Source organism: Mus caroli, chromosome 4 (genome assembly GCF_900094665.2).
Source record: "Mus caroli chromosome 4, CAROLI_EIJ_v1.1, whole genome shotgun sequence".
In the NCBI taxonomy this organism is placed as follows: Eukaryota; Metazoa; Chordata; class Mammalia; order Rodentia; family Muridae; genus Mus; species Mus caroli.
This window is the reverse complement of record NC_034573.1, coordinates 103,499,289-103,525,932: the sequence shown is the minus strand read 5'-3', so window position 1 is coordinate 103,525,932 and position 26,644 is coordinate 103,499,289. Positions and strand designations below refer to the sequence as shown.

Sequence of the window (26,644 nt, the reverse complement as noted above, 5' to 3'; positions counted from 1 at the left end):
TTTCTGCTTCCCTAACTAATGCAGTCTCAGGTCCTGCGCACAATTGGATTGGAGCAGAAGCTGTGTTCCACTCTCCAGAAGTCTTAAGATCCTGTGGCGGTTGTTGTGGGTAGCTGGCGAGTGTCAGCCGACCCTGACCCTGCACCCTAGCTACCCCGGTGCTTTTCCAGTAATCCCTTTTCTTTAGAATATGTTCTATGTTCAACACATCAGGATCTTGTACTGCTGGTGAGGTAAGTTGGCCAGTTGTTCTTTCCTGCTTGCAGAAGGGCACACTGAAGCTCAGGAAGCTAATGTCTACAGAGCTTCTGTGAGGAACACTTATAGACATTTATCAGGCTGTCCATCTCTGATGACAACTGGGACTTTTGAGGCTTGTAGAAGTTCTGTGTGTCAGTAGTGAATTGTGCAGTATAGTCAACAGATAAGTCCAAACAGACATTGACTTATATCTGAAATGATCTCTTGAAGATCATCCTCTGACCCCCCTTCCTATATATAGGTGGAGAATTAAAAGCCTGGCTTTGAGGGGTCACTTTCTTGAAAGCTGCAAGCAAATGAGTAGTTCAACTACACACTAAAAGTCCCACAGTTTCACTTGCTCTACCTGGACACTAGGATAACAATATCATAGACATGGGTCTGGAACAAAGGTGTAGAGATCCACTGTTCTGTTTCCAGAGGTTCTGAGGACCCAGTGAGGGTCAGATGTCTCAGGAATATGTTTTGTTTTGCTTTGTTTGTTGTTTTGGTTATTTTAGTTTTCATTTGTTGTTGTTGTTGTTGTTTTGGCTGTGATGTTGCCTTTTCCCTGGGAAAGATAAAATTTGCAATGTGAGAGGAAGAATCTTTTCATTCAAAATGCCATGGCTCCTCCTGTTCTTCTTACTTGGCCTATAAGTAGGGGTGGGAGTGGGAACACTCTCAATCTCTAAGGTAGGTTTGCCCCCTTCCCTGACCAGGCAGCAGAGTTCTGGCATTGTGGACATAAAGGTACCCCAGGAGAAGGTACCATCTCAGGCCCTCCTTGTCTGCTGATCCAGAATCCTTTCTCACCCTAGAAACAATTCTCATGACCCATGGGCCATGCCTTTCCATTTTAAGTGAGTGATAAAGCAGAGGCTACAGCTGTGTTTGCACTTAGAGTCTTTGTGGAATCATGTACATCCCTACACTTGCCTGTGTGTCTGCTTTATTTATCATGCATACACACACACACACAGACACACACACATATTATATGTGTTTTCCATTTTATGCATACTAATTTTCCTACATGTTTCTTTGTGGCATTTGCATCTGTATTTTTGTGTATTTAATGGACCAGTGTGAATGAGTGATGGTTCTGTTTCTTATTTGACCATGTCACCAGCTTCTCTATCAAGTGTGTTGTAGTTTGTTTGTTTGTTTGTTTGTTTATTTGACAGAAAGAGAGCAGCTAATCTGGGGGGTCCGGGAGGCACAGAGTGTAGGAGAAGCCACCCAGCCCGTCCTGGGTTGGTCTATTTTCAAAGCTGCTCCATGTTGTTATGGCAGCTAATTTTCCTTAAATGATTTAAGGAAACGGATCTGTCTAAAGAGCTGCAGCCAAGTTGTTATAGCAACGCCAGCAGTGGCTGAGGGGGCTTTTCTCTTCCAGAAAAAGGAAAAATCACCTCGGAGTGTAGAAACTGAGACACTGCTGGGGAAAAAAAAAAAAAACCAAAGCAAAGCAAACAAAACAAAACAAAAGCCCACAGGTTTGGAGTGGCTTTGGGACCAGGGAGAGGACTAAAAGTAAGCCATTCTGCACCCCCACCCCCCACCCCCAGCAGATCCTGGAGTGATCAGCCCCTGCCTGGCCTTACTGAGAACAGGATCTGGGTGTCCTCCCTCTGCACTATTGCAACAGTGGGGCAAGCAGCCTTTCTTCTTCCCTCATAGCCTGGGCTCCTTTGGTTCACTCTGCATTCTGCGGCCCCAGTTAGTTTTCTGAAACATCTATTCTTTACTCATTGGTTCATTCATCATTCAGCAGAATATTCCCAGCAGTGCCACGTTCTGTGCTAGTTGTGAGGGCACAGAAAATGAACAGAGCAGGCATGGCCTTGACCAGCATGTCAGGGACTCTGGCCTTTATGTGATAGGTAATAGGGAGTCATTGAAAGGTTCTGAGGGGAGGGGGGGAGACCTCCTTGGATTTCACTTTTAAAGTGAGCCTCTGTAGTTTCTTAATGGAGGAACTGAATGGCTGGAATTTGGTCTCATTAATTTCTTTCTTGCCTCACCAGCTATTCAGCTCTTCCTCGACTGCTCCACTTCTCAAGATTGAGAGAGGCCATGTGCTGGAATATTCTTGACAGGCTGTGTTTTATTCCATTGCTTTTAACTTTTTTTTCTTTACAGCCACGATATTTAATTCAATTAAAAAAATATCCTTTCCTTTTTCAAAGAATGCTCCCCAATGAAGGATTCAGAGAAAGTACCCAGGGAGCTGAAGGGGTCTGAAACCCCATAGGAGGACCATCAATATGATCTAACCAGTACCCCCAGAGCTCCTTGGAACTATACCACCAATTAAAAAAAACACATGGTGGAACTTGTGGCTCTAGCTATATATGTAGCGGAGGATGGCTAGTTGGTCATCAATGGGAGGAGAGGTCTTTGGTCCTGTGAAGGCTCTATGCCCAGAATAGGGGAATGCCAGGACCAGGAATGGGAGTGGGTAGGTTGGGGAACAGTGGGAGAGGGGAAGAGGGGGAGAGGGGGAGAGGGGGAGAGGGGGAGAGGGGAGAGGATAGGGGATTTTCAGAGGGGAAACTAGGAAAGGGGATCATATTTGAAATGTAAATAAAAAATATCTTAAAAAAAGAAAAAACTGAACTCTAAAACAATAAAATAAAAAATAAAGAATGCTCTATGCTTCAATTTTAGTTCTTTGGTTGGATGTGCAAACCTCGTGAGCTTCCTCAGACTGTCCCTCACCTGCCTCCAACAGAGGCTCATGATAAATCCTGTAGGCTAGCTCCAACAGCCAGCTCCCATCCCCCACCCCTCCATTCCATTGTTTGGAATGCCTGCTCTTCCTCCTCTTTTCTAAAATCTCTCTACCCTTCATACTCACATGAAGTATTACACACTCTTAAAGCTCCAGTCTAAATGTAGATTCATCAAACTGCCCTTGATACTACCTATCTCCAGGCCCACTTGGATCATTTGTCCCAATCCCAGGCTTCTACAATACTGTGGTTTGTTTCTTGTAACATACCCTCCTTAGTCAGTGTCTTGGTCTAGAATGTCATAAGGATCTGTCCTTCCCATAACAAAAACCTTTCTGGCTTGGAACTCCCCTTGCAAACTTACCCACCCATTTCTATACACCAGAGGTTACCCAAGGTACTTGCTTATGTGAACACTGAGGAATATGTGTTGTGTTTTTAGAGGAAATGATGCCCTTTAAATTTTAGTTTCATTACATAAAATGCTACTCAAGGTGTGCCTTGTAGATAGATGTTAAAAGTTAGCAGAGCTGCAGGTGGATAGTCCTAGAAAAATCACCTACAGATCGACTTACATCTGACCTTAAGGTCATAACTGGATGTAGCTATCAGAGAAAGGTTTTGTATGAGAGTGGCTCTGGCTGTGTAGCTAATTATGTGAAAGAGTCTTTGTCATATTGTGGTGTGTGCTCTAATAAAGTGAAACTCCCTTGGTTATGGGGATGAACTCTTGCCCGAACGTGGATGTCATTTCTAGTGCCAATTACTTAGGAAGGGGACAAAGCTCCCAGACTAAAAAATCAGAATGGGAAAGAAATACCTGAATGGATTCCCTTGATCTTCACCTCACTAAAGGTACCAAAATGTTTAAGTGATACCCCCGAACAAGTTAGATCAGTAGGTAGGGACAAGTTGGGGACTGGGAAGACAAGGAGTCTGGAGCCAAAAAGAGTCTTGGGGTGGTCAGAGACAGTGAATCTCAATGGCAGTTATGTAAGACGGCGTAGGCACAGAGTCTAAGGGTGGGGTGAGTCACTGAAGCTGATGTGAAGCCTGTGTATTCTAGGAAAGGCACTGGGTGATATCATCTCTGCTTCTATCCCTTGGGGTTTGGGATGATCTCAGCAATTGTTGCAGGTAAACTCAGCAAAGGGTTTGAGTCACCAGATCAGCGTCTCAGTCAGAGTGTGTACAGGATGATACAAGGTGGCTGTGGTAGATGAGGGGTTATACACTGAGGCTCCTCTTCTTCAGAAAAATCTAAAGCCAGGGAACAGAGGACCTAGGCTTACTCTGTCACTTGCTCTACATTTATGCTGAGCACCTGCTCACTCACAGTCAGAGCTCTGCTGAACACCAGGGACTCTGAGAAATTAGCCAGACTCTGCCCTCAGGGAACAACCAATCACAGCCTGCAAACACAAGAGTCACCCTCTGCAGAGAGAACTACCACTGAAGCAGAACATGAAACACTTTGTATCTCAGCTTGAGGGTAGTCCTCTGGGTTAAACACACCTTTTTTTCAAGAGCATAATTTAATATCAAACCGCCTCATTGGGGTGAAGGGTTTAGTGAGCCTGGGGCTAGGAAAGCTGCTTCTGAAACCAAGGCCACCACTGACGCTAGGACAGTAGGCTATCAGGCTGTCATCGTCCACTGCAAAGGACATGGACCAGCTCCTTCCAGGGACTTAAGGCACAGATTGTACATTTTACTCCTACTTAACTTGAGACAGAGCACATCTAATGTCCTGTGTTGCCTGCTACCTCTCTATACACGCTACGTTTCCTGGAATTCCTGGGAAGGGTGGCTTATTCTCAGTGGGGCCCAAGTCAAACTGTGGGCATCCCACAAACCTTTTCCTCTCCTATTGGCTACAATCAGCGGTTCCGATGATTCCCTCCCTAATGTCTCTCATCGATCCCTCCTCTCTTTTCTGAGCCTACCAGCAGCAGGCTAATCAGTCATTCTCCCAACCCCTTAAAAGACATAGTCCTCCCCAGAGGGGTTCTTCTAAAACAAAAGTTCTGTCACTCCTCTGTTTAAACCCCCACAAAAATGAAGCCCACATTGCTCCCTGAGTCATATAGCTGTCTCTTTGTTCTTCTGTCTGCCTCTAGGTCAGTCTCCCAAGTTTGCTCCCAGTCCAGGCAGATGCAGTCTCTGGTATTCTTTGCCCAGAAAGCTCTCCCCTCCCTGGGTATCCTTTTTTTTATTTTTTTCATCAACCCAGTGATGCCTTTTACACCCTTTATCTCTCATCATAAAAGCTACTTAGAACAACTGCCTATGAAGCCTGTCTCCATGGGGCTGCAGTGAGGCATCTCCTCCAGCAGAAATGTGGAGCAAACGATGGGCATCTACACAGCAGTGTAGAGTGTAGAGTGATGCTCTGATCTCATGGTTCTGTTGATTCTCTGTGCAGAACTACCAGATGCAGGGTGGCTTAGAACCAAGCCTGGCTGTATAGAGAATACATACCTATGGATCTCAACCCTCAGAAGGTTGAAACAGAAAGATTATAAGTTTAATGCCAGCCTAGAATACATATCAAGACTGTGCCAAGGAAGGAAGGAAGGAAGGAAGGAAGGAAGGAAGGAAGGAAGGAAGGAAGGAAGGAAGGAAGGAAGGAAGGAAGGAAGGAAGGAAGGAAGGAAGGAAGGAAGGAAGGAAGGAAGGAAGGAAGAAGTGAGGGAAGGAGGGAGGGAGAGAAGGGAAGAAGGGAGGGAGGGAGGGAGGGAGAAGGGAGGTAACAGTCAAAAGGAGAACAAGAAAATAGGAGCTTTTCTAACAGTTCATATAGTTCAGCATCGTGGCACCAAGAACTTACATGTATATATATATATATATATATATATATATATATATATATATATATATATATGACACTGAAGGTTAGGAGCAAAAGTACATTTCATGGTGTTAGCGCATATACTTCTAGGCTCTGCAATGTTTGCAGGTGCCTGTAGGTCTCATTCCAACTATGAACCCAAATCTGCCACATTCCAGTACTGTACAAGGTGGCACACATCAGTACTGTACTATGTACCTTAGTAGGCTTTTAACAAAAGAGAATGTAGAATTTATCATCCAAATCAGGGTATTTTTAAAAGTATCAAGGGTACTCTTAAAAACATTGTAGGACAGTCAGCCAAGCTGAGGCTTAGGACCATTCTGCTTTTACCCCATTTAGTGCTTATTTATTGTTGCTAAAGAACTCTGACGTGATTAAAATATGCATTTACTTATTTAATGTCTATTTCCCTACTACATTGCAAAATTTAGAGTTTTCTCACTATCAGAAATACAATGCCTAGAATATAGCAATGTGGTCTATAAATATTTGTGGAGAGAAGGAAGAAAAGAACAGAGTTAAAGACTTAGCCTCAGATCTGCTCACAGCTCAAAGACCTGGTTGACACTTTATGAACCCCTGAGCACAGAATAGCCAGGCTGTTCCCACACTTCGGAGTTAAGTGGTTTACCCCACAAAAAGGCAGTGAGGATGAAGGAAACAGAGAGGACAGTGTGGTATCAGGGATCCTGTTGGGAGTTAGCTTGACTCTTTATTAATGCCCTTGTTTGGGGCAGAAAAGTGTGGGCTTCTGGGAAGAAGGTAGCTTATACTGTTGTCTTGGCAACCAAGCATACTTCCTGACAGCTAAACAGCTAATGACAAGTCAAGTGAATATGTGCCATTAGCAATGTCCTAATATCTCTACAGTTCAGTTCTGCTTAAGCTATGTTTGAGAACACAAATGAATATCTAGTTATTTGTGAGCAAATTGATAGCTTCTAATGATGACAGCTAACGCAGGCTTGTCTCTTCCTCTTTAGTAATCTCAGCTACTTTCCTTGGGTCCCTATGGTGGTTTGAATAAGAATGGCCCTCATAGTTTCATCAACTTAAGTGCTTAGAGAGTAGTACTTTGAAGAGGTGTGTCCTTGTTGGAAGAAATGTGTCACTGGGGGTGGGTTTTGAGGTTTCAGAAACCCAAGTTAGCCCCAATGGCTCTCTCTTCCTGCTGCCTGCAGATCCAGATGTAGAACGCTCCAGTACTTCTCCAGTACCATGTGTGCTGCCATGCTTGCATCAAGATGAAAGTGAACTAAACCTCTGAAACTGTAAGCCAAGTTCTAATTCGTTTTCTTTTATAAGAATTGCCATGATCATGATGTCTCTTCACAGCAATACAATACTGACTAAAACAGTCTCTTTTCGTTCAGCTTCCTCCTCACTAGCTCTTTTCTTCGGATTCATCTAAAACCCCTTTATCTAGTGACCCCACTCTTTTGCATCCACTGACCCAGAATCCAGTTTTTCATGCCTTATTGTGCCATCCTTTCTACAGATGACAGCTTCATACCTACAAACAATATTACACTGGCGCATTGAGTGTGTCATATTCGACTCAAACCAATTCAACAAGAAGTTGCTGAATATTTTTAATATCCAGATAGGAAAGACTAACTGTCCAGATATTCTCCTTGAGAAGGAGGTAGCAGCAGCAGAAAGCATGAAACTCTGCTGGGGAGACAAGAACCAGCACAGAAGCCTGGGGAGAACTCTGCAGACTATAGGTGCTTCCTGAGAAAACACAATGCAGCTCTCCTTTATGAAAGGTATGGCTATAGGACATTCTGGAGAATGCAAAATAAGAAGGGAGGTGGATGTACACAGCTGGCTTCCAACAGTGTCAAGGATGAGCTGGAGAAGAAAGATGTATGCTAAAGTTGAGGCAGTATAAGCCCTAACACAGAGAGTGGGTTAGTAAAGAGCCCAGGAAAGAAGTCACATCTACAATCAAGAAAACGGTGGCTGGGGCTAATGGGATGGCTCAGTAGATAAAGGCACTTGCTCCCAAGTCTGAATTGGACTATCCAGCACCCAGATAGTAGAAGGAAGAACTGACTTGTGAATATTATCCTTTGATCACTATGTGTATGCTTGGCAAATGTCCATTTCCCCCCATGTACTCACACACAAATAGAGTAAAATGATTCTCTAAAAGAAAATGTTAGTTATAAAATCAAGGCAACAGTGTTGTACCTGAGAACAACTTTCGCACTGATCTTTGCTCTAATGTGTGTGTTTGTCTTTATGCTCATATTCACACCTGTCCCTCATTTGATGCATTTTTATTGGCACCTTCAGCAGAGTAAGCAGAACAGAAGCACTCTGGTGCATCTCTGAAGAACCTCAACTCTGGAAACTTGCTTTACCTATCACCATCTGTCACTTGATATGCACATAAGGGAACATCAAAGTCACAACCATCAAGGCTAGGAAAGACTTGGGTGTGATTTTACTGAAACATCATCCAAACAATAGAGTCTCATTGATGCACCATTTCTAATTGTGGCAGGTTTGCTTCCCATTTAGCACTTTCAGTAAGGGAAAGCTCCATCCTGAGGCAGCTGTAACTTGCTACAAAGTTCTATTTCCCAGTGGCCATGCCCATGCATGTTATCACTCCTGAGCACAAAGTTTGGCCATACCCTCTTGCTGATAGCTCTTCAGGAACAATGAATCTCATCTGCCTCCTTCACTACACTACAAATCCACACTATCTTCTCTGGTGTGCACTGGCAACAACTTGCTTACCTGAGAAAACACAGTATGGATCTGTCTGTTCTTTTTTCCAGAACAGTAGGCCCTCTTTTCCAGGACCAGAACCCCAACTCCCATCACATGGACCCCAACTCTGTGCCATCTGCATACACTCTTGATTCTTTGCCCCCCCCCGCCCCCACATTGCTCATTGTCCTCCAAACTAGGTCAGCTTTTAAAGACTGGAAAATGAGAGCAAGTGAAGGTAAAAGTGAAACTCCCCAGGCAGAAAATGTGATGGTTCTTGGACCAGAGAGTGGCACCATTTGGAGGTGTGGCCTTGTTGGAATGGGTGTGTCACTGTGGGTGTGGGCTTAAGATCCTCACCCTAGTTGCCTGGAAGTCAGTCTTCCACTAGCAGCCTTCAGATGAAGACGTAGAACTCTCAGCTCTGCCTGCGCCATGACTGCCTGTATGCTGCCATGCTCCCACCTTGATAATGGACTGAATCTCTAAACCTGTAAGCCAGCCCCAGCTAAATGTTGTTTTTTATAAGACTTGCCTTGGTCATGGTGTCTGTTCACAGCAGTAAATCCCTGATTAAGACAACATGACAGATATGTTCCCCTACATATGAAGTAAGCCATTTTGACACTCTTTACATATATTATATACCACTGGTATTCCACTGGATTCTCTATTTTCCATCTACTAATTCAAGCTGCAATTATTTGGCTTACCATCCAGGAGCCTTGACAAGTAAATATGTGCTCCTATGTATTTCCATGGCTTCATGATACTATCATGCCCAAGCCAATATTTGAGTAGTGGAGAAAAAACAGGATTGGGAGAAGGTACTGGGTCTGTAAAATTCAGACACCTTCGTGCTTAGTATCTTCCTGATTTTGCTCATGTAACTCTAATTTACAGCTGTCTGAGGATTTCCCCCATACAATCTTCCATCCCCAGATGTGGCCAGCAGCCAGTAGCTGCTGAGGACATCCTGCTACTCACTGGGTCATTGTACATCTTGATGATGAGCTGTTTCACTCCATGCAGGGTGGGATGGGCCCATGGAGAGGGATCCAGCCAGTGACGATTCAGGTCAAACCCCATCAGGGAGCACCTAGACAAAGTACAGACTGAGAGTCAGTACAGATGGGACAGGCTGAGCTTCCCACATACCCAGTACAGCTAAGAGAGGGAACGCCACTTACCTATCACTTATTGTCTCCCAGAGAGAGTTGTAAGCAGTTTACTAGGATTTACTAATTTAGTGCTTTAACATTTGAGGTCATTTATATTATAATTCCAAACTTATAGAGGAAGACACAGAATTACAGAGAGATTAAAAAATATTCCCACAACACAGTCCCACTTTGATCCTTATGGACACAGGCACACTACCCATTGCAGGCAAAACAAATGACCAGGCCAGAACCACCGGCATCCCCAAGTGTCCCCATTATTCTTTGGTGTTTTATACCTACTGCCAATCTATTGTCTCCAAAATGTGCCATCATTTTTTTTTTATCACTCCTATTGAAACCATCTGACCTTGGTCTTCTTGCTTCCATCCTTAACTCCTTCTACTCCAATCTTTCACATAATATTCACATCATCTTCTTACATAAGTCAGACCTCTCCTCTAGTGCAATGGCTCCTTGTTACCTAGGGCCTGAAAGCCCAGGTTTTTACAATAGACTATGGAGCCACCTCATCATCTACCACATTAGCCTTTTTGGTGTCAGTTGTTTCAACCATCCTTTTGCTTGCTTTGTACCAGATACTGTCCCTCTCGTGTTCTTCCCACACAGCAGACACTTCCTTCCTTAAGGACAGTGCCAGGCTGTTACTTTGCCCAGATGCTTGTCTGGGTACCTGAGTGACTCACTGGCTTATTTCAGTCTTTATTTCAGTGTCACCTAGAACATGATGCCTACCTAAACTACCTTCCCTACACTCTCCCTTAATCATGCCATTGGGGCAAGTATAAGTATAACCTTGGCTCTACCTCTCCCTTCTCTTATTCCTTCATGTTTGTTTAAGCCCTACTTGAACTTGAGTAAGAGCACCTTCTCCAGGTACTCTCTGTGCTCCATACAGCATATACCTTCTCCAGTATACAACAAGCTATAGCACAACTTCCAAAACCATTGTGCTTGGTCACACTTCAAATAATTGCTGTGTCATTGTTCAGTCCACCATGTTGGACCCAGAATGAGTTACTCTCACAGAGCTGACTAACTTGCCTTCTTATCAAGATTCGTCTGTGGCTGGCCATTGATTAGAAAATAAAATGTTGATCTTTGCAGATCTTTATCCAGGTTCACATGGATATTATCCACATCAGCATCACCTGTCTCTGCATTTCAGTGCCCATCCTTTTCCTTCCCTATCATTCTTACCCTTTAATATAAGTAAGTTTAATAACTGTGTTCCCTCTCTATTTCCCATATGCAGTACAATTTTACCCTCAATTTGCTTATAAAATGTATATTCCCACCTATCATTCTTCTTGGTGAATAATTAAAACTCCATTGGAGACCATCCTGCCTTCTAAGATACTTGAGAAAGAGATGGGAAGATGAACAATAATAGTTTTATCCTATCCTTTAAAATAAGCACAAAGAGAGTATAACTAATATTTATTGTGCTCATACTTGGAAAGAAATGTGGAGAAAGGTCTCAGTAAGAAGAAGCCATGTGATATGATTTGTTGAAGGAGTGGAATTTTTCCCAATGTTGAGGGCAGAAGGGAATGCATAAGCCAAAAAGGGAATGTTAAACCCTCAGGATTTGATGGAATCATGGATAGTTTTCTTTAACTAATTCATAGCACGTACTGATAGGGAATCCATAGAAGGAGGTGGGGGTGAAATGGGAAGAACATTGAGTGCCTGGCAAGGATTTTACTTATATATTGTCTCCTGTTGCTGTATTTAGATCAGCTAAAAGTTGATGTTGGCCTCTCTGATTACCAAGAAAGAAAAAGACAACCCTAACATCCCCATCACCAATTCATGTCCTGAGAGCTAAGTACTTTACTAAGTACTAATGTTTTATGTAAATTAACCCTAATAGCAATCCTATGAGGGAGGTCTGGTATTACTGTCTAGTGAGTAGCTATAAAATCACTCTTAAGGACAATGTTGTAGGGATTATGTGAGGAAAAGAATATAATACACATAGGTCCAAGTACCTCGAACTTGTGCTGTTGTTTTTATTGTACTTTGTTATTCTATAGTACGTTATTATGAGTGGGATGGATTACTGTCTTTACAACCCAAAGGGGGTTGAGGTGGGTAACCATGGTCAAAGGAGACCTTTGATGTCTTCCTTCAGTCTAAGAATGGAGAAGATATGAGTTCAAAACCATACTCTTAACAGTAGTAGGTATTAGGCCATACTTTTGAGGAAATGATCACCATTCAACCTTGTAATTAGATGAGGGATGGTGTGGGGTAAACTTGCTCACTCATATTGCAAGTTAGCAAGATGATGGCTGCACTGAGTCTCCCACTATAGAAGCCAAATATATTTACCCCCCCCCCGCAAACGTATTATTGTTTTATGTGTATGTGTGTTTTGTCTGCATGTCTGTCTGTACACCACTTGCACACCTGGTGCCCATGTGGACCAGAACAGGGTGTCAGATCCCCTAAAACTAGAGTTGGGTGCTGAGAATTAAACTTGTATTGGGTGAAAGAGCAGCCAGTGATCTTAAGGACTGAGATATCTTTCCAGCCTTTCTATTCCTTCTTGTTTGTGACCTAAAGCCAGGGAGGTGGTGGCAGCAGCAGGAGCAGGAGCAGGAGCAGGAGCAGGAGCAGGAGCAGGAGCAGGAGCAGGAGCAGGAGCAGGAGCAGGAGCAGGAGCAGGAGCAGGNGGAGCAGGAGCAGGAGCAGGAGCAGGAGCAGGAGCAGGAGCAGGAGCAGGAGCAGGAGCAGGAGCAGGAGCAGGAGCAGGAGCAGCAGCAGCAGCAGCAGCAGCAGCAGCAGCAGGAGCAGCAGCAGCAGCAGCAGCAGCAGCAGCAGCAGCAGCAACAGCAACAGCAACAGCAACAGCAACAGCAACAGCAACAGCAGCAAAAGGGAACCCAGACTTGGGCAATAGCCACTTGCTGTCAGGATTTGGAGCTAGGTGATACAACTTATTGGGGAATGCTATATGCAGCAGAATAAGGGCATCTTAATCCTGTATACTAATGCTTTAACATCCCTCACCCCAAAGTTAAAAGTGTCAGAAAGTTAATCTTTGTGGTATTTGAAGGTTGGTCCTTTGGAAAGTAATTATGATTAGATGACATTACAGTATTAGAACATCATGGTAGTTTTATAAAGAAAGGCAACCCAAGCCAGCATTACTGTTGTCTCACCAGACATTTACCCCCAGAGCTGTGAGCCAAACAACTGTGATTTTCACTAAATCACCCAACTTTAGGTATGCTATTATAGCAACAGAAAATAGACAAAGACATTATCCTTTGGAGCCATTCTGTTAATTATTTTTCTTTTCTTTTTTAATTTAAATTTATTTATTTATTTATTTATTTATTTATTTATTTATATCCCAAATGCTGTGACCCTCTAGTTCCCCCCTCACAGAACCCCTCCCCCAACCTCCCTCTCCTTCTCCTCTGAAAGGGTGGAATACCCCCCTGCATATTCCGCTACCCTGTCGAATCAAATCTCTGCCAGATTAGGCACATTCTCACCCAATGAGGCCAGAAAAGGCCTGTGGGGGAACGATATCACAGTCAGGCTACAGCTTTAGGGGAATCTCTGCTCCAGTTGTTGGGGGACTCATATGGAGACTGAGCTGCATCTCTGCTATATATGTGCCTGGGGCCTCCTTCCAACCTGTGTATATTCTTTGGTTGGTGGCTCAGTCACTGAGAGCTTCAAGGGGTCCATGTTAGTTGACTCTGTTGGTCTTCCTGGGGTTTCAAGCTGAACTCTAGCTTTTGTTTGGTGCTAAAAGTCCTTCCCTGTATGTGCCTTTTCTGCTAAAGGAGTTGGAGACAGTGCTTATTACTTGGGCTGAATGTATTCCTAACCATCTGGCCTTTTGGGATAATTAATTGGAAATTCTAGGAAGATCCTATATTACTATCCCCTGATTTTTAGTTACCACGCAGATGCATGACTTGAGTGCTGTGCACACCAAGCTTTCTCAGCCCTTACTGAACATGTAACAATTTGGAAAGGAACACACCATTAGTAACAGTATTTAACTGTAACCCATTGCTTTTCAGTGCTGTTTAGTTGTGTCCCTGTTCCCTGTTATCAACAGGGTCACACCCAGGCCACCAGCTTGCTCTAAGATACCCCTATGACCTAGAACCCACAGCGCCCTACTCTAATCCATGGTAGACAGCTCTATTTGGATATTCTCCCAGTTACTTCTTACATCAGGCTCAGCCCTGGCTCAGGAGCTACACAGAACAAAGAGGCTATGTGGTAGAGACTGGGGGCTTTGGGACTCATAACTGGGTTTAAGTTTTGGCTGTCTGCCTTATCGGCTATGACCTTTACAAAATCTCTTTTAAATACTCCTTTGAGCTTCTGTCTTATCATAGGTATAATGAGGATAATAACCCTGACCTTCTGGATTGTGTACATGAACTAATGTATACAAGTGCCCTAGTAAAATCCCCAGTACTGGGCAAACTAGAATAAATGATGGCCAATGACAACAGTGGCCATGGTGATAATAGTAGCATCACTCACATGGTCTAAACTTAAATGTTACCTCCTTAAGTAGAAATCTACACTCCCTACAAACATGAGGCAGCTGCTTTTTCTTTGCCTCTGCAGCAAAATTACTGCTCTAGCAGGGTGATATTACGAGACACAGTCAGTGTTGGCTCTATTCTATTGGATCATCAATTGCCTGTGTTTTTGTGCCTGACAAGGAGCTCATGTTTTGGTAAACACTGAAGAAATAATTATTGAATGAACATTTTCAATCTTGTATGGTATACCTCTTAGGAATCCAGCCAATGTAGGTGGGCTCTTTTTCCAAGTAAGAGTATTAAGGGCCACAGAAGACAAGCTATTTCACAGAAGCCAAACACTAATATTCTATAGTGCCTGCACTAGAATCCTGGTCCTGAGCCATGTGGTCCTCTTCTTTACTAATGAAGCTTTCAGACTGTCTCTTTAATTTTAAAAAAAGAGTTAGATTCAAAACTGAATAAAGGGGCTGGAGAGATAGGCCCAGAGTCAGGGATCTTGAAGGAAATAATTATTTCCAGTAAAGTTTATTCAAATTACAACGATTTCTATTGTAGGAAATAGGTTGGCACCATCTGTTTCTTTTATCTTTTGTTTGTTTGTTTGTTTGTTTTAATGTAAGCTTCTTTTTAAATTTTACATTTATTTGTTTATGAGTGTGTGTGTGTGTGTGTGTGTGTGTGTGTGNGNGAGAGAGAGAGAGAGAGAGAGAGAGAGAGAGAGAGAGAGAGAGAGAGAGAGAAAGGCAAATGTGAATGACGTATGTGTATCACAGCATGAATATGGAGGTCAGAGGACAACTTTGTGGAGTTTCCTTTGTGAAACTTTATGTGTGTTCTGGGGATTGATTAAGTTTTCAGGCTTGTACATCAAGCAACTTTATGTTTCTGAGCTATCTTGCTGACTGACATAATTTTTAAAGCTTGCAGATGGTTACCACTGTCTTACCATTAATTACATGCATTTCTCAAGATTAGAGACTTTCATAGAACTCAAAAATAGTACTCAAAGCACAAGAGAGTATCCCAGGTAGAAAGTATGGCCATGCAAAGCTAGAAAGGTGTGTTCTGCTGTGTCTCCTGCTGGTCATAAGGTCTAGACATCCAAGGTTCATGGTTCAGACTCTTTTCTGAAAATAGAGCCTGCATATAGAGTGATGGAAAAGATGACTTCTCGCTCCTCCAGTTGCCAGTTAAAAGTCAAAAGATGAAAATCCTGTCTTATTGGTGCTCTTCTAGTCTGATTATTTTTAACATTAATTTTTATCATAAGTTCAGAATTAAGACCTATGTTCTGACATAAGGGCTATTCATGATACCAGTGTGATAAAACAGCTGACATTAAAACAATACTAGAAAAAAAATCAGGTAATGACATACTACATCATTTTTTGCTGTTGAGTTGGAAGCACTAATTGAGTGTCTTTTTATTTCTTCTTCCAAACTGTGAGCTAACTGAATGAAGGCAGTGATAATGTCCAAGTCCTTGGAGTGATGTCACTCTCCAGTGCAACATAATCTACTCGTCTAAGTGTCATGGAGTTTCAATATACGTATTGAATGAATGAAAGGATCCACAAATGCATGAATGAATGCTCTGCATGTCTATAAATAGGCCTAGGCAATTTCTTACATGGAGTCATGAGCAATATAGCAGTGCTGCAGTCAGTGATGGACTTAACTGCTGCCTTTGTTTGTACAAGTACACTCTAGAATGCTTGCACCCTGGCAAAATCACCTAACACATTTCTCAGACCATATTCTTCTTCTGAAGTCATAATTGACCGTAGTTTGAATACAGGTATCTATTAAATAGTGAATACAACCACAGCAGTCAAGTGAGGTAGGTATTACTTATCCTTGTTTATAAGCAAGGAAAGGAAAATCCAAGAAGGGTTTGACCTTGAGAAGGTCACTTGATGACTAGATATAGTGCTGAATTCAAACCAGACCTTTTTGAGGCCACATGGCCCACAGCCTGGCTTTGAGGTCCCACTATCTATCTGTCTGAGACTATGTGATCTGTGAAAGGAACACTGTGCTGCTCATTCATCTCTTCTTGTCTTTCTTACTTTGTTCTTTGTCCAGCAGCAGAAACACACAGGTTCTAAAGAATGTCACACAAGCAGCAAATAAATAGTTCCATCTCGGGAAGGGCACTGCACCTCCTCCTTTTTGTAATGATGACAGCCAGAACGAGCAATGATTTCAATTCCCCTCTTTATGATTTCCTTTGCATTTCTTTGAAAAGATAGAGAAAAAACTCAGCATAGTGGCTCCAATCAGTCTTCTGAATACCATGAGGCTGCATACTCCTGGGAGCAATGACATTGACAAGCAAAGATGTATGGGACATGAATGCAATTGTCCCCCAAACACAGCAGTTTTTCAGCATTACCAATGAGTTGTATTGGATTAAGTATATTTGCACCAAAAGCAAAATAAATATTGTTTTATTTAATGCCACAAAAGGTTGGAATTCAATTGCCCTTGGCCTAAGGCAACTTCTAGCTCTATTGATTGGTCAGTGTCAGAATGCCAGACGATCTGTCATCAACAGCCCCTGAAAAGTGCTTAGCAAGGGGGCTATAGATAAATGCAGTGCCCTTTATGCCAAACAAGAAGATCATAACACATCCACTTATCATCACACCAAGGTATTACAGCATTTCCCTCCCATCTCCTCAGAGATTCGCACTGTGATCAGGATGGTTGTGCTGGATAGGTTCATGTCAACTCCACACATGATAAAGTTGGCTGAGAGGAGGGAACCTCAATGAAGAAAATGTCTCCAGAAGACTGGGCTAAAGGCAAGCCTGCCTACAGTTTCTTGATTAGTAATTGATGGGGAGGACCCATCCAATCATGGCAATGCCATCCCTGGGTTGGTGGTCCTGGGTTTGATAAGAAATCAGGCAGGGGAAGCCGTAGGGAGAAAGTCAATAAGGAGCACCTCTCCATGGCTTCTATATCATCTCCTGTCTCCAGGCTCCTTCCCTGTTTAAATTCCTGTCTTAACTTCCTTCAGTGATGAACAGTGAATGCTGGGGAAGTATAAGCTAAATAACCCCTTTCCTCCTCAACTTGCTTTTTTGTTCATGGAGTTTCATCACAGCAACAAAAAACCCAACTAAGACAATAGTGAAGACTTCAGAATCCTTTAAAGATGGCTAAGAACATGGCTTTCAAAATCAGAAAGATGTAGATTGAAGTCCTAGATTTTCTACTAAGTAGCTTGTGACTTTACACAAATTCATCTGTTTGTTAGAGCACCTTCAAAAGGCGTACTTTTGAATGTACTTCACTTCACTGAGTCACTGCTCTGCTAGCAGAGTCTCCACACAACTGATGCTCAGAGAAGCCCATAAGTAGATGCTCAGATGGCTAGGGAGTTTATCCACAGTCCAACAAGGACAATTAACAACAACGGGATTTGAACCCAGCCCACCAGCTCCAAAATTTAAGTCCTCAGCCTTTATTTGACTCTTTTGAAGCAGTCTTGGGAGTCAGGGTAGATCCTAATAGACTGTCTCCCAGGTGAAAGGATAACAGTGAATTCAACAGTCTTATTTTAATGCATCTTTGTTAATTCTTTGAGAATTTCATATTCTGTATTTTGATCATATATGTCCTGCTTCTCTTCTTAACTCCCCCCATTCCACCCTTATCTCTTTTCTCCACTTCAACTTCACGTTCTCATCTTACATTTGCTATCTTGTTTGAAAATGGGGAAACTAAGTTCCAAATAAGAAACTAGTGTGAAGATATCTGTATCTGAATTGTTAAAAGGCATTCCTCCCAGCCTGACAAGGTACAAATTCAAGTCTCTTTACATGGGCTTTGTACAAAAATCACGACACTTTAGTAAGACTTTGAACTTTGGGAGTAGAGTCTCAGCCTCCCTGACAAGAACTTTGTGCAGTGTACAAACAGCATATCCGTGTGAATCTTCACCCTCCACTGCTTAGTAGCAAAACCAGAACTCTGACTTCTTGCCTCTGAGTTGAGGGACGGCCCTCGTTCTTCAATAGTGGCCTTTTTATCAAAGTAATCTGGAAAAAGGGGCTGGTCAGATAATATCTGGGAAAAGGGATCCTCTCCGACCCCAAGTTTTCAGGGGCCTTTTATTCCTGGTAGGGAAGGAAGAGCTTTGCTTTAGGGCATTGCAGAATGCTATCCTCCAAGCATGACAGCATCACTGTCATCATTAGAGTGGTTGCGACTTATTGTAAGAGACCTTCAAAATTGGATCTGTTGCTGTTTCCTCATAGAAAGAGGTCATTACACCATTACCTGAGATTTCATCCACTACCTGCTGAACCACCCTTGCCAGCTATATGTAGTTCTGCTCCCACTATATGTGATCTCATGGTCTCAGAAGGTATCAGAGTACAGACTGTAGAAGGTTCCCCAGATGGAGGATTCTATCTTCACAGCCATAAGGAACTTATTATCCAGAATAGGATGAGACTTCTTGGTGGTTCTTCCGTTTTGGTTGACCTTGATGGAATTATTACATTGATCAGTCTTCAGTGCCTTATTGGTGTAATGGGCTCTGTTTACATCTCCCCAGGCAAAGCTCATCCAAGAACATAATTCTTCTTTTCCTGTGTAGAGCATGGTTCTGTCTTCTCCTCTCCTGTTTCCTGCTTTGAAGCAGAACTTACTGGGCTCCAGGGATTTCCCAGCATTGCAACCTAACACACCCTCAGGGCTAGTCACCACCTATAAGAACTCAAAATTCTATCAAATGTTATCCATACCTTCACAGACAGGGAGCCTGGAGTCAAGAGTAAAGATAGGATGTGTCAAGGTCATGGGCTATAGTAGGTTTGAAAGTTTACTTCAGAATCAAGAGGATAGTTTTCTCTCGATAAAATCACTGATAAAGGGTTTACTTTTTTTTTTTTCTCAATCCTAAGGAGTGACATTATCTTAAGAAACTCACCCTAGGAATTGAATTGAAACTGGGAATTGGCTATGCAATTTCCTAGGTGAAATGGGAAAGAAGAAACATGAGGAGGAAGATATCCTTCATGTCTTTCCCATATATGAGCTGACAAGTTCCTCACCTAACTGCTCTAAGGACCTGGAATCCAAATATGGACATAGGAGCTGTGCTGTCTGAGAAAATATTAGCTTGTCTATTATCTTTGTGGTTAGACTTTTCCTGAGCAGGAAACTGAGGATTTTCTCTCCTCAGAGGGTTGCTGTGTGGATCAAATGGCATGATGCCTATAAGATGCTGAGGGCATCGAGTTTAAGGTATGTGTTACACACCCATTAGCAATCTTCGAGGTCTGATGTTTAGGGTCCTGTACAGTCTGGTCCTCACTTCTTACCCTGTGCCACCAATCTGTACACCATGCAAGGTAAGCATGGGTAAGGCTTATAAGCTAATTGTAGAAAAGAGGCCTTCGATACAATGACTGATAAAATTCCCATTGAGTCTCAAGGCTTAATAAGCTTGAACAGCTCCTGAGCCTCTACTGTCCTCCCAACTGATGCCTTTTGCATGGTATATGAACTGCCCAGTGTATAGAGGCCACAGCCTTAAAAAGGTATACAGCCCACACATCATTCATAGAGGGTCTTTATTCACTTAAGGCCCCAGGGGCCTGTATCAGAGTCATGGCTCCTAGTAAGTGCCTGGGTTTTATTCCTTGATTACTAGTAATCTCCAGGGACCATATGCAGGAGACATAATTCCTCTGTGTGTATCAGCTTCCTTCTCTGCAGTGAGATGGAAGATAGGGATCTCCCTCCTTGGTTTAGGGCATTTTAGGGTGGTACACCCCCTCCCAAACACACACTTCTCTCAATCTCAACGGTGACTCTCATTCCCTGCAGCAAAGGAAAGGTTCTTCCTTTCTACTCCATTGCTACTACTTCCTGTGGGAAGGAATGGACTTGTCTGATTGGCCAACTCAAATAACTGAGCCTGTTTGGCTTAGCCTCCTCAGGAATGTTTGGCATTTTGTTTTGAATTTGGCATTATGTTCTGAGTTTGCTTTCTTTTGTGTGGTTCTGGGGACTGAACCTGGGCATGGTAGGTAAGTGTTCTACCACCAAGCTCTACCCTCAGTCCTTGGCATATTTTATTCTGGAAGTTTTTGGATAGGAATATGGAGCCCTGCAGAAAAGTTCCACACTGACCTGCTCTTTGCCACATGATGTGCTTTCTGGAAGGTGTTCACTTTCTCCTGTAATGTGGCTTATGGGATGTTGAATTTTGGGGTAAACCAAAGAGAAGCCAGTTTGGTCCATAGATGCAGACCATGTCTTTCAAATTCTGCTTTTGTCTTAGTCAGGGTTTCTATTCCTGCACAAACATCATGACCAAGAAGCAAGTTGGGGAAGAAAGGGTTTATTCGGCTTACACTTCCATACTGCTGTTCATCACCAAAGGAAGTCAGGACTGGAACTCAAGCAGGTCAGAAAGCAGGAGCTGATGCAGAGGCCATGGAGGGATGTTCTTTACTGGCTTGCCTCCTCTGGCTTGCTCAGCCTGCTCTCTTATAGAACCCAAGACTACCAGCCCAGAGATGGTCCCACCCACAAGGGGCCTTTCCCCCTTGATCACTAATTGAGAAAATGCCTTACAGTTGGATCTCATGGAGGCATCTCCTCAACTGAAGTTCCTTTCTCTGTGATAACTCCAGCTGTGTCAAATTGACACAAAACTAGCCAGTACAGCCTTCATCACCAATAGAACTAGTATTTCTATCTCTGCCTTTATGGTTCCTCTATTTCTTATAAATTAAGCAGTAAGATGAGAAAGAAGGCATAAGCCTGTTACCTATCATTTCTTTAACTTCAGTGGTATGAGGCACAGCAGACACTGACAATAGCATCTGACAGCTCTGTTGGTTCAACCAATGCACCACATTACTATCAACACTGCTTACTGTTATTCCTTCTGAGTATGTTACTGTTCCCTTCCTCTGGACAAGGTTTACTCACCATTCAAGACTCATCCTACATGATGTTCTTCAGGACATCTCCCTGACTGCCTCCATCCTACATTCCCACAGGAGTTAAGTATGGGAATGTGATTTCTCATCCCAGAATGGGCCATGCCTACTTCACATTCCTAGTGCTTGATAGCAAATATGTGCTTGGTGGAGAAGGAAGGGAGAAAGAAAGGAAGAAAGGGAGGGAGGAGAGAGGGAAAAGAGAAGGAAAAAAGAGAGGGAGGGAAAAGAGAGGGGGGAGGGAAAGAAGGAAGGAAGGGGGAGGGAGGAGAGAGGGAGGAGGGAAAGTAGATGCAACAGAGGTAAGGGGCAGAGGGAAAACAGAAGCAGACGAAAGAACAAACGTATCAGGAAGGCTTCTTTAGCAGATGCAGAGTGCTGGCAAAGCCCAGATCTCAGCAAGAATGGGCAGCTGAGTGCCCTTGGACAGAAGAGAAGATGTAGGAGTGAAGAACATGAGAAGAACATGGAAGGATGCTTAGTGATACTAGTTCAGGATAAACATCTCAGGTATCTTCTGATGGTCATTGTGCACCACAAAAAGATTTTACATTGAGATATTGTGCTAGGTAAGCAGTGGTTTAGAGACTAAGACCAGAAACGATGACATACCTGGTTTCAGCCCATTGATTTGCTTCTCTAGATTCCCCAGCAACCAATTCTTGGTTGCTACTACCCCAGAGACTGGTCTTTACTAGAATCAATTATTAAAACCAACCTTTTATCAACTCCAACTTCAAAATGTGATCTGACTGCTTGCAGGACAGAGAAAGGAGCTGCCTCCACAGACATCTAGCCATCTGGCCTTTTCTGAGAAACTTGGCTGGGAAGCTCATTTGAATAATTGGTTTTGGCATTGTACACTTGTGGGTTAGACACTCAATTATACCAAGGGCCCAAGTGTCCTTTCAGTCTCCATAAAATCATCACTCCGGTTACATAAAGCAGGAGAGTCTCTGAGAGATAAGGGTCTGTCTAGCCTCGGCCTTTGCTCTGGTTGCTTTTGAAGTATGTGACTCTTATGACCTTCAACGGGCTATTTACTTTCTCTATGACCTATGTATTATAACTCCTACCCTGTCTCTAGCACTAGTTTCTCAAAAGGTTCTATAAAAAGATAGGGCAGTTGTGACTCAACCAAATAAATGAAAGGGGATGAACTTAAGTAACGATTTGGGTAAAGGAAAACTCAATGCTGAATAGTCAAGTGTATATGGGCTCTGTCAGGAGTTTGAGCCCCAGAATGAGGTTGTGGTAGACCCTCTCCAGCCCTATTCCACAAATTAGATCAGTGTGCTAGAGGGAATTAGATATTGTTCCTTAGTATCCTTGTCTGTCAATAGGAAATAATGGTTCAGTTGTTCTGATGGTTAAATTAAACAATAAATGCAAAATTCTTGGAATAGTGCCAGGTCTGGAAGAAGTAGTCCATGTCAGCTACCATCATTAGCACCATTATCACTGTCATTCAGTCCTAGACACCATGCCTCAAAGACAGACGATTACAAACATCTGGAGTATGGTTGGAAGACAGCAGGAAAGACAGGTATGAGATTACATGCAAGTTGAAAGGTTCTGAGCACATCAACTTAGAGAGCAGAAACTGGCATTGGTGAGAAAGGAGAAAAAGCAAAGACACACAATCTTCAAACATCTGAATGGCTGCTGTGTAGAAACTAATCAGGACCAGAATGAACCTTCAGAAGGCAGAGACAGATAACCTGAATAGGAAGTTGTCTCTAACAGGCAGAGGAAGCACTGGTACAGCTGATGCTTTAGAATGCGGGGAGTCACTGTGCCTGAGATTCCACAGTCAGGGGTTCATGCCAGTAGCCCTCAAAGATATTTTGGGGGGCAGGAAAGGTGATAACATTTGAAGCGTAAATAAAGAAAATACCCAGTTTAAAAAAAAAAAAAAGGTGCTGCTGAGGGATCCCTGCTCTGGGCAATGCACTGCACCAGATATTTGTTTATGATGCCATAAGATAGGAAAGGCAGGGGGAAAGTGGGGAGAGGAGCTGGCAGATCTCTCATTGGCCTTACTATAGAGCACTGTTTTGCATTTCTAGCTCAGTGGAAAAAGTGAAGTTTTGATATTGACACAGAACAAATAGAACATGAATGTTATTTTATAATCTATACAGTTGACTTTATGTTCCATCCTATTTGGACAGCTTAAAATGACATTAATTCCTTCTCTAGATTCTGAGATGAAAGAGGCAGAGCAGTTACAATGTCTGTCTGTCTGTCTCTCTTTTCTCTGTGTTAGAAATACTTTCCCTGGCATTTCAATCTCACTATAGTTAAGGCTGTTTTGCTGTTATCCTTAGTACCCTTTTGTGTCTGTCGAATCTTAAGATTCCCCCATACTTAATATTGTTTTTACCTGTGCATATATGAGCATATATGACTTTATTATTTGTATCATATATTTGCAGGAGCCTATGGAGGTTATAAAGTATCAAATCCCTTAGAACTAGAGTTATCCACCATGTGGATACTGGGAATCAAATCCAGGTCCTCTGTAAGAGAAGTGAGCACTCTTAAGTGCTGAGCCACCTCTCCAGCCCTAGGTCCCCCATTCTTTAAAAGCCTTCCCTTGTCATCCCTAATCAGAAAGAAGGGCAGGGGCTCTCTCAGCTTCAAGAGGAAGTATAGCACAAGGTCAAAGATGAAGGGCTGTTCTCCTGCATACACTAATGTGGGTGACCTTTTATGCCAGGGAACCTAAGACAGATTCTTTAGTACCTCTGTGGCCCATTGCTCTCCTGTGTTTAAAATGGGGTTGTCATACCAACCCCCTCCCTTCTGCTTTCTCAAGAACCAGTGAAGGGCACTAATACCTAGAAAGTCCTCAACAAACCTAGATGAGATTGGATATAATGTACTGGAGCATCTGTGCTACAGTAGGATTTCCAGGGCCAAGAGACATACTGACCCCCAGCCTTTGCAACTCCTATAGCATCTGGTTCTACCTCAGGATGTGCAGTAAGTCTGGGGCATAAAGCAGAACCATTTCTGTACCACCAGAGAGGCCTGTTCTATCCCCACCTCCACACTCCTAAGATGCACTGAGGTCTTCAGAAGATGAGAAATTTCACAGCATCCTGCTATCTTTTGGGTAACTGCGTATTTTATGATGACTAATAGGCAATTACTATGGTAATATTGCAATTCAGCATGTGTGAGGTTTGGGAAATGAGAAATTATGGGTAACTACTTTGGACTCATTTCTATGGTAACAAAAAGTAATTGTCATTAAATACCAGTTATTCTGAGGCTGTACCTGGTAATTATAGATTTTTATGCCCAGAAACATAAATAAAACCAATAAATTTATTCCGAGGTCTATGACTGTTTACTTATACGTGGCTCTATGGAATACACAATGACAAACACCTAATTAAGAAATGCAAACCCAACACAGAATTTCATATTGTCATATGGAGATGGAAGGTCTGTTTTTCAGAGGGAAGACATTACCAATGCTCTGGAAATACAGCAGGGTGCAGGGATGGGTAGGGCTGCCTTCCCTGTAGAGGATGCTATAAGAATGGAGGAGGTGACAAGGAGAGGGGGCAGGTCTCTCAGTCTGCAAGAAAAATCTTGTTTTCTGCAACTCACTGACAATTGCTTACTGATTCTAAGCAGATCTGCCAAGGTCCCCCTATCTCAGTGATCTTACTGCTCCTCTTAGCTCCTTGGCTCTATGATGCTGGAAGTTACAGTATCTATCCCTCAAAACATAAGTTGCCAGATACTTTTAGAATTCTTTGAAAATATCCATATTGCAAAATCAATAGTCATGCTGTTTGTTTTTAATGTGATAAAATATAATATAATATAAATTTTCCCATGTTAACCACAGTAAGCATGTAATTCAATGGCATTAAACACCCATGATGTGTTGCTATCAGCCCCATCACCCATCGCTGCTGAAACTCTAGACATGTTAACCTGTACACGGTGACTTCTTCTCCCCTCCTCAAAGCCCCAGACAACTATCATGGTGCTTTGTGTCTCTGTAATTTGAGAGATTACATGAACTACCTCATATAAGTAGGTTTATACAGTATTTGTCTTCTTGTGACTGGTTTGTTCATTGGTATCACTATTCTCTGGGTTCATCCATGGGGTAGCCATGCTTCTCCCAATAGCACCTTTCCCCAGAGCATCTACTAGATCGTGAATGCTGCCTTTTACTACATTTAGTTCCTCTGAGAAGGCTGGGGGAAATTGAAACTTGGGGTGAAATTTGTGTTGTCCAAGGACAGCAAGCCCTGGAGACTAAAGAGAAAACTGCTTGCATTCTTGGCTTCCACCTAAGACTGGTAAAACAGTTAGAGCCCAGAGACCCTGGATGGAAGCCTGAAGCCTTGCCAGTGGCCCTCCACCTTCTTAGGCTCAGTCTCCCATTTTCTGTAGTAGATATAATAAAAACTGACTTTTATTTCTCAAACTGTTGTACTGATCAAATGCGGTATTTAAATGCCTTTAAAAGTAATGGCCTCTACGAGATAACAAAGTGGTTCCAAGAATCCAGGATCTGTTAGGTCCTAACAGCAGCTGGTCCTGTGAAACCAGAAGAGCATTCATGTCATAACACTATGCGATTAAACAGTTGGGATTGGAGGCTGACAGCTTCTGGCCATAGTTCCTCTCTTCTGGGGATTTTAGCTTTGTGTTGCAGCACAATCATTACATGCCACTGCTTAGTTTATTTGTTCATTCAGAAAATGGAGATAAAGGGCCCATTCTGTGTCAGCTACCGTGGCAGGCTTGACAGAGAACAAGGCAAAGTGCCGACAATAGGTTTACAGTGTGGAAGTGGAGACAACATTAGAAAAAGTCACGGATATACATGATTACAAATCAAGTCAGGACAATCCAAGGTACAATGAAAGCATGCGGTGGGGAGCCCACTATCTATTGCACGTGCCAGGAAGGCCTTTTTGTGAATTAGCTGGAGTCCTAACATCTGCAGTGGGAAAGGGGAAGTGGAATTGGAGTGTTGTGTACAAGGTAGAGTGCATACTTGCCCCATGTCTTTATATTATACACAATAACAGTTATGTATTGTCATATCATCTGGTATAACAATTGTAGGAGCTGCTGTGAAATATATGGTAGTTGCTGCATATTGTGATATAAATTCTAATATAGTCTGCATATACTCTTAGCACAGCTATAGTCTGGAACCATACACAGTAATCTAGCTAGTAGACTCTGTGGCTCTTTACCATAATGAATATTCCCAGAATAGTAGAGCAACCATCTGCTGCTATTATGTTCTAGGGTAGAGTATGTGTTCATCTTCTCTTCTCTTCTCTTCTCTTCTCTTCTCTTCTCTTCTCTTCTCTTCTCTTCTCTTCTCTTCTCTTCTCTTCTCTTCTCTTCTCTTCTC

At 42.8% G+C, this 26,644-nt stretch overlaps 1 protein-coding gene across 3 annotated transcripts in view; it reads right to left on the bottom strand.

Moving 5' to 3' along the window:
* Positions 1-26,644, bottom strand: part of Agbl4 (ATP/GTP binding protein like 4) — a 1,132,428-nt gene that overhangs the window by 81,951 nt on the left and 1,023,833 nt on the right. For all 3 annotated transcript variants that reach the window (XM_029476352.1, XM_021161010.1, XM_021161009.1), the window contains exon 9: positions 9,544-9,655. In XM_029476352.1, the coding sequence (XP_029332212.1) occupies positions 9,544-9,655 (112 nt within the window). The remainder of the gene's footprint in view (positions 1-9,543; positions 9,656-26,644) is intronic.